At 34.0% G+C, this 8,031-nt stretch overlaps 1 protein-coding gene across 2 annotated transcripts; it reads right to left on the bottom strand.

The window, feature by feature from the left end:
- Window positions 1–659: 659 nt before the first annotated feature.
- On the bottom strand, window positions 660–7,731 carry LOC133030762 (uncharacterized). 2 transcript variants are annotated; one of them, XM_061103615.1, is made up of 4 exons: window positions 7,131–7,731; window positions 2,736–6,740; window positions 1,181–2,047; window positions 660–1,070 (listed from the first exon to the last, which is right to left on the bottom strand). In XM_061103615.1, exons 2-4 carry the CDS (start codon window positions 2,931–2,933, stop codon window positions 660–662), a joined length of 1,476 nt encoding a protein of 491 aa, XP_060959598.1. In that variant the 5' UTR covers window positions 2,934–6,740; window positions 7,131–7,731. The 2 variants fall into 2 exon arrangements, with proteins under 2 accessions (XP_060959598.1, XP_060959597.1); XM_061103614.1 differs by having other exon boundaries at window positions 2,736–7,731.
- Window positions 7,732–8,031: the final 300 nt, after the last annotated feature.

Raw genomic sequence — 8,031 nt, 5'->3', positions numbered from 1 at the left:
TGGAGTGCTCCCGACATCAGTAGACCCGAAATCAACAAATGGAGATTTCAAGGCCGGAGCACGCTTCCTCTTATCCAACAGAGATGTATGAGAGACAGTGTCCTCAGTTTCTTCATCAGTATGAAGGGCATCTGACTTTTCACCAACAACATCTGGATTGGGTGCGGGGACCTAAAAAAGAAAGAATGCATTAAAACAGTTGCAAAACATACTAGAAACTAATGAGCAACCAAAAAGAAACCTAGTTTTCTTGAAAACAATTAAAAGTAAACTTACATGGATTTTACCAACAGCCTCCAAGCCAGCCAACACAACTTGATCATCATCTATTTCAAGCTGGCTCAACCCATCAAAGAAATCGTCCCCCTTCAATCGAGACTCATCGCCCTTCGGCTTCTCAACATCCTTAACATTTTTATCACTCCCTCCAACATCCTCAGATGGATTCACATCAGCAGAAGGAACAGCAGTAACAGCCTTGTCAGCATCATCAACATCCCCACCAACTTTAACTAACTCACCACCATCGTCGGAGTCGGAATCAATATTTTCTGGATCAGGCAATTGCTTCTCATCATCCTCGGCATCATCATCATCATCATCATCAGCATCATCATCAGAATCTTGAGTTACTAATTCATCCGATGACTTTCCCTGTATCAACCAACATAAATGAAACTTAAATAAAACAGTAAAGAAACTTTAAAAAAAATATAAAAAAACCTAAACAATAAAATAAGAATAAATACCTCATCAGAAGGACGACGATGAATGGCATTAACCTTCTCCTGGATATCCTTAATTACAGTCATTACGGATTTGAAATTAAAATCAACAAAACACCTCAATGAAATGAAGTCCTCGGCCAATGATGATTGATTCGAAATGAGCATCTCCAGCTTAGATTTCATCCAATCAATATCTGCTGAATCAGACTTCTTTGAAGATGACCCACCCTCGAAGGATTGCTTCGCTACACCACGGTCATCAATAGATTCATCGAGAAATAAACCGTCAAGTTGAAGCTGCTGCCTCTCTTCATCAGTAGGACGCATGTTTTTTATCTTCAACTGAACAGCATAATCAAACATAATATGAAAAAAATTAAAACAATTGGAAAAACCAAAAAATAACAACATAAATAAAACTGAAAAGAAACAGTAAAGAAACTGTAAATTACCTTCTCCAAAGGTAAATCAAAAATCTTGCCCTTCAAGTCTCGAAGGGTTGGATTTTTGGTGACGATGGTGTTGCTCCAGTTCAGAATCCTGGGAATAGAAGATGAAACTCTCTTACAGAAAGAGTCCACCATTGCAGGACAGCATTCATAAAACCAAACCGTGAAAACCCAAGGACATCCCAATGCCCTATACCAGCCATCATATTGCCCTCCCTTCTCTGCCTTTCTATTTTTCATAATGATCCCATGCTCAATCCTACCTTTGAATGAGTCAATTGTCAATTCAAATGATTCCCTACCCCAACAATACTCATCCCACCGACCGCTATCAACTACATCTAGAACAAACCTAGACACTTCTTTGTCAGGAGTATTGCTAAGAAGAAAACACTGAATGAAATACAAAACAGCCATTTTCAAACCAATAGACTCATCCAAACCCCACCGACTACCCAAAAAAGCATCCTCGATGGCTTTGTGGTCAATAGTTTTTACACCACGGAAACATGTTTCTACCAATTGATTTGTTTCCTGTGAAAACAACAACTTGTTGCAATCACCGAAACAATCTAAACCAGAAATCAGGTAAAATTCTTCGGCACTAAACCGTATGCAACGGCCAGCAACCTTAGCCCAAAACTCTTTAGGATTGGGCTGTAAAACTTCCCTTAGTAATAAACTATGTACGACTTGCGGATGAAAAACAAACTCAGGCATATCCAGAAAATGCCCAAACTGAGTTTGACGAAACAAAGAAAGCAAATTAACAGATAAAGTGTTCTTAATATTATCTATCACGGAATAAACACTGGTGCATACACACTTAGATCTGTAAAAATCAGAAGGACTAAATTTACAGTCCCAAACCTGCAACATAACGAAAATGGCCAAAATAAATTATAAATCCTGAATAAAACAGTATGAAAACTGTAATACAACTACAAACAAACTACAAACAAACTATCAATGACAAACAACTACACAGAAAAAAACAGTAAAGACCTGAAATCGTTTGGAAACATAAAAAAAACAGTAAACAACTAACCCTAAAGGAAATCGAAAAATACAGTATAAAAAGAACAATAAAACTATATAAAAACAACAAACAAACTACAAAACATATACAACTATAGAAAAATATAGAGCAAAGATTTGAAAATCGTTTTGAAACCTAAAATATAACAGCAAACAACTAAACCTAATGAAAATCGAAAACACATCAAAACATACCATTAACAAACTATTAAAAAACTGATAAGAAACTACAGACGACTGATTGAAAACACTAAAAACGAAAACAAAACACATAACCTGTAAGCACAAAAAAACACTGAAAATAAAGAAAACAAAACCAAATTAAAGAACAACACCCAGACCAGAATCAAATGAAATGTTCAAAACCAACAATAAATAACTAAAAAATTTAAAAACATGAAACAAAATGCGCAAATGAAACCCTAAAATTACACAAAGCATAATGAACATAAAAACGCCAAAATCTGGGTAAAGTATAAATGAAGGAAAGGGGGAAACGAAAATAAAACTAAAAACCAACCTGAGTCCGATCTTCAGCATGTGCAATAGTTTTTTTCCCAGAAATTTCTGGAACCGTGTGCTCCTCCAAGTTGAGCTTCGTTTTCTTCGAAGAATGGGGTCTCACACGCTTGGGCATTGGAGCTTCAAAATCAGAATCAAAATCTTCATTGATTGGGCGTTTACCCTTGGATTTGTTGGCCAACGATTTCTTGCCCATTTTTTATTTCTGTTTGAGAACTGGAGAAGGGGATGATGATGAACGAGTGATTGCCATCTTATAAATAAGATTGAAAAAAACTGAAACAGAGAGGGAAAAACAGTTGCTAAATCGTGGGCTAAGAGGAAGTTGAAAATTCGTGGATGAACCAAAAAGAAGAGGGAAAAACGTGATAAATTATGGGTGGTTAATGGAGGTTACTTGAATTCAAATGAACTTAGAAAACAGAAATGAAGAATCGAAAATGAAATGAAAAGAAAATGAAAAAAGAGAGGGAAGAGAGTAGGATTTGATTGATGATGGATAGGGAGAGCACACGTGTATGCATGGAATGATGAGTAAGTGGTAAATGTGTAATAAAAACAACTTTGTAAGTAAAAATGTAGTAATAGGCGTGTGTGAGTAATTTTGTAATAAATTGTGTAAAATGGATTTTTCATGTAAAAATTTCTAATTTTTACAACATCAACTTTCAAACTCATTATTAGCTTCAAATATATGTAATCGCCCATTAATTAATTGAATTTCACTAAATCTAAGCAACACGAAAAACACACTGAAATCCTTACTCTAAACTTCTTATTGTCATAGCAAATGGACGAAGAGAGGACAAACTGAGGTGCACTGCTCCCTCGTCCACAACATCTACAAAGGAAATGAAAATGAGAATGAGAGAGGTTAGTGTCTTAATTAAATATAATTCAAAATTAAATATTTTCAATAGTTGGACATGGGCAGCCTCTGTATTTTTCTCACATTGAATATTTATTGGTAATAAATTCAATATACTTGAGTGGAAATTACACATTTTTTATGCAAAAATATGACTATTTCTTAAAATAGGAAAAATTGAAAACAAGATGGAAAAATAGTATAAAAATTAGGGGTGTTGATATAATTCGCAATTTGTGGTTTCAAACCAATCGATTCGGACCAAACCATTTGAGATCGGACCAAATGAATCTGATATGAATTTTTTTGGTCAAGACCATTTAAAATTCTTTGATTCGGTCACGATTTTAAAAATTCCGATAGAGGTTCAAACCAAACCAATCCTTATAATTAATTTAGATATACTTAATTTTTTTTTTTTGGAAGAAACTTATGATAATAATTCTTTATTGTTATTTATGTATTATAAACTAGCGGAAAGGAAAAAAAAATTATTGTTAAAAGGGATAATTGCGGTAAAAGTCCCCAAAAGTTTAGAGTTGATGTAGATTAATCCTCAACCTCGAAAATTGGCGGCATTAGTCCCTAAGGTCGCTATTTTCGTAAGTCCGTTGGTACCTAATTTAACAGAGTTGTTAAATACTGACAAGAATGCCACGTGTTTAAATATTATTGGGCCAGCCATAATTTTAATTAAAAAAAATTAAAATAATAAATAATTTATTCAAAAAAAAATTATTAAAAAATAATAATAATTAAAATAATAAATAATAATTTTTTTTTCCTTTTTTCTTTTTTTTTTCTCAATTCTTCTCCAATTATTTTTCCTTTTTCCAGATGGTTTTTCTTTAATTTTTTTTCTTCAATCTTCTTTACACATTATACTACCATGACCATCATAGTACCACCACAACCACCAATTACAAATTCAATCATCAAAATTTGTTATAACCAATCAAGAAAGCTGGGTAAAAACTCAGATCTGAAATTGCACAATAAAATTCAAATAGCTCATCCAAGGTCAAGAACCATAGCTCAAACCACTAGAATGAAACTAAATTTGTACCAATTTTTTTAAGAAAAAAAAAACAATTCTCAAATCTGGTAAAGGGACATACCATCGAATTCAAAAGCCCAAATCTGTTCTTTGGGGTTTTGCAACTTATATACAACAAGATCTAATAATTTTTTCAAAACAAAACCCAGAAAAAAAAAAAAAAAAAAAAAAAAAATAACTGACATTAAAAGATTTGGTACCCACTACCCAGCCTCAATTTCGTCATCCCTCTTCTTGCGGTGGGCGTCGATGATGGCGTAGGAGTGAGATTCAGAGAGTGGTCGTCACTGTCATCATCCATGGCAGTCTCTGTCGGCGAGATCTGACCAGAAAAGGTGGACTACCGCCACTCGCCGTCGACAAGATCTGAACAGATCTACCGCTTCTCTCTGCCCGTGATGTTTGGCCCTTGTGTGTAGCTATCCCCGTTGTCGAAGCCTCACCCGCCATGGCTTCGACCTGGGCAATTTCGAAGTCCGGAGAGCCAACCTCCAGTATGGAGTTTAAATAAGTGGTGGTGGAAGGCAAGAAAGAAAGAAGATTTGAAATACAACTTGCAAGAAAAAAATTGTTGGTTGATGAAGAAAGGTCTGTGGGTGCGTGCTTGATGAAGGAGACTAAGTCCAGATAAAATAAATGGAAAGAAAAAAGGAAATAAAAAAATATTAAAGTTTTTTATTTTTTATTTGTTAATAATTTATTCATTATTTAAATCATTTAAAATTATTTTTTAATTAAAATTATGAGTTGGTCCAATAATATTTAAACACGTGGCATTCTTATCCGTATTTAATAGATCTGTTAAATTGAGAACCAACGGACTTACAAAAATGGCGACCTTAGGGACTATTGTTGTGTTAAAATTAGATACGCAAGTGTACGCAGTCACAAACAAGTAATACAATGATAAGTAATGAGTATCGTCTCCACAAGGACTGTAAAAATAAAATTTCTATTGCAAAAGTTAATTACCAAGCAAAAATGCCTAAAAAGCAAAATTAAATGAGTAATGAATCAACTAAATAAACGAGAAAACAAGTAAATTAACTCAAAAGTGGATGCAAGATGAAAATAAAATTTAGTTGTAAGCTTTTGAAATGTGAAAGGCTTGAACTATTGAATCCCCCTATGTTTAGCAAAAACTGTGCGTTTTTGCTGCAGCAAAAAGTTAGCAAATCTTTAGCAAAAATCCCAGGTTAACAAAAACACCATTAAAGTCCACAAAACTCTTCCAAATTTTATGCAATCAATCCTTGGACCTGTTCAAACATATTCCTATGCCAAGCAAGCTCAAGAATACCATTTCAAGCATAGTTCTCAATTGTTACACAAGGATATAACATATTCCTATGTTATTTCAAATCTAATCTAAAAAAGATTAAGAACTTGTGTCATTCAAGCTAAGTCCATTATATTTAACCTTTCCAGAATTAAATATAACTCAATAATCAAGCTATTGGTGGCCAAACAATATCAAGAAATTAGCAATACACACACTTGAATGAACATGAGAATTTTTACTAAATATTTGCATAAGAAAATTACTCAACTAAACATAGGGTTCTTCAACAATTCAAACCATTAAAAAGTTTAGCTCATAGCTAACTTAAGAACCACCATTACAAGATAAAATTTAGACATGGAGTTTGAATGTTAAGTTAAAGAAATTAAAAGAGAGAAGAAAGAAATAGCAAACAATAATAGAGGAGTTTTCCAAAGGGATGGATGTTGAATCTTGTTGTGCTTCTCCTCTTTCCTCCTTCTTCTTCTTCTTCTTTCAATCTTCTTTTTTTCTGTATAAAAATGGCAGCCCAAAAGCTCTATTTTCGTTCAGCCCCCTTTTTTCTCTAAATGGAGGCCCCTTTTTCTTTCCAATCTCCTTAGGTTTAGTACCTTTTTGCCCCAAATAAACCCTACACATGACATGTTGATAGCCTCTCCATGTAATAGCTCCAGCCACCACTCTTATATTGCCACGTCATCTCCACAAATGCCACCTCTTTTAATGAAATGCCAACTCACCCTTTTTCTAAGAAAATAAAACACATCAGCCACTAATCTGTTTGCTGCAGCAAAAACTTCACAGAATTTCAGCAAAATTAAGAACATGACTAACTTGCTATTTTCTTTGCCAATTTATGCACAAGAGTTATTGATTTTAACTAACAACTTCAAAATACACACACAAACATAAAACACTGAAACTTTCACAAATTAAGAGACAAACATAACTTAAATGACACACAATTACATAAAAAAAAAATGCTTAAAGTGATATCAAATAACTCTTTACTCAAGAGTTATCAAATACCCCCAAACTTATGACATTGCTCGTCCTCGAGTGATGAGAACAAAACCACAACAACTAGAACAACAAACAGCTCACAGATTTTCAAAACAAACGTCACTGAACTGAACAAAGATATTCAACAAAAACAGGATGCAACTTGTCTTGTCAATGCACACACCTAGGGGAAATAACTCTCAGGAATAATGTTCTGCAAAAGGCAACTGAATGAAGATCTTGCTCAAGCGTTAAACCAAATTCTTTAAGTTTAAATGCCGCTGCCCAAAGTAGGTGTCAAGTGCCCCTCTCTTTTTTTTTTTTTTTTTTAAACATAGCTTCTCCTAAACAATTTCGCTCAACTAACATTTAAACTAAACATTGGTCCTCAAGTTCAAATGATGCCTCCATAGGTTACCTAACAACTTTCTCTCCACTAATGTAGACACACACCACTCCAAGGATCAATAGGACTTAGCCAAGCTTGTAATGATAGGCTAGGGTGAAGGTAGGATAAGGAAAATTAATTTCGGTTCGAACCACCCTAAACACATTGATCTTTATAGGACCTAGGCAATGCACAATAAATTTTTCCCTAAAGAAACCCCACAAACCAAATATAACTCTTGCCACTAGCTTTAATTATTTACTAATATATATATATACATGCATATTTTTTTTTGGCACCCCCAAACTTATTTTTGACTTTGATCTCTCTCTCTTTTTTTTTTTTTTTCAAGAAAGGGGGGACAATTTCTAAGTACAAACTTTTTTTTTTTTGAATAATAAACTTATATAAACTAAATAGAAATGCCATAAACTAGCTAGATAGCAAGAGAACAATAAAGGTGAGAACCACTCCCCCCCCCAAACTTAAAGAACAACATTGTCCTCAATGTTTAGAAAAAGAGAAAAAGCAAATTGGCAAATACTCACCCAATTGACACTCACTTACTACGCTCCCCACAACTCCCAAATATGCAATAAAAATTAGTATCTTATAAAGACCAATGCGTCTTGGGGTAAGGTGAAAAGAGAATGTATCTCTAGCTAGGCTATGTAGTGGCTAAGAAAAGAGAATGCTA

Source organism: Cannabis sativa, chromosome 9 (genome assembly GCF_029168945.1).
Source record: "Cannabis sativa cultivar Pink pepper isolate KNU-18-1 chromosome 9, ASM2916894v1, whole genome shotgun sequence".
Lineage (NCBI taxonomy): Eukaryota > Viridiplantae > Streptophyta > Magnoliopsida > Rosales > Cannabaceae > Cannabis > Cannabis sativa.
Note: the sequence above shows the minus strand (reverse complement) of the source record. Positions and strands in the feature narration are given on the sequence as shown.

Excerpts from the sequence above, each read along its gene's own strand:
- LOC133030762 (XM_061103614.1), bottom strand. The coding sequence starts at position 2,933 with ATGGGCAAGAAATCGTTGGCCAACAAATCCAAGGGTAAACGCCCAATC. Across the intron at positions 2,048-2,735 it reads ATGCTGAAGATCGGACTCAG|GTTTGGGACTGTAAATTTAG; the intron begins GTTGGTTTTTAG and ends GTTATGTTGCAG. Across the intron at positions 1,071-1,180 it reads TTGATTTACCTTTGGAGAAG|TTGAAGATAAAAAACATGCG; the intron begins GTAATTTACAGT and ends TATGCTGTTCAG.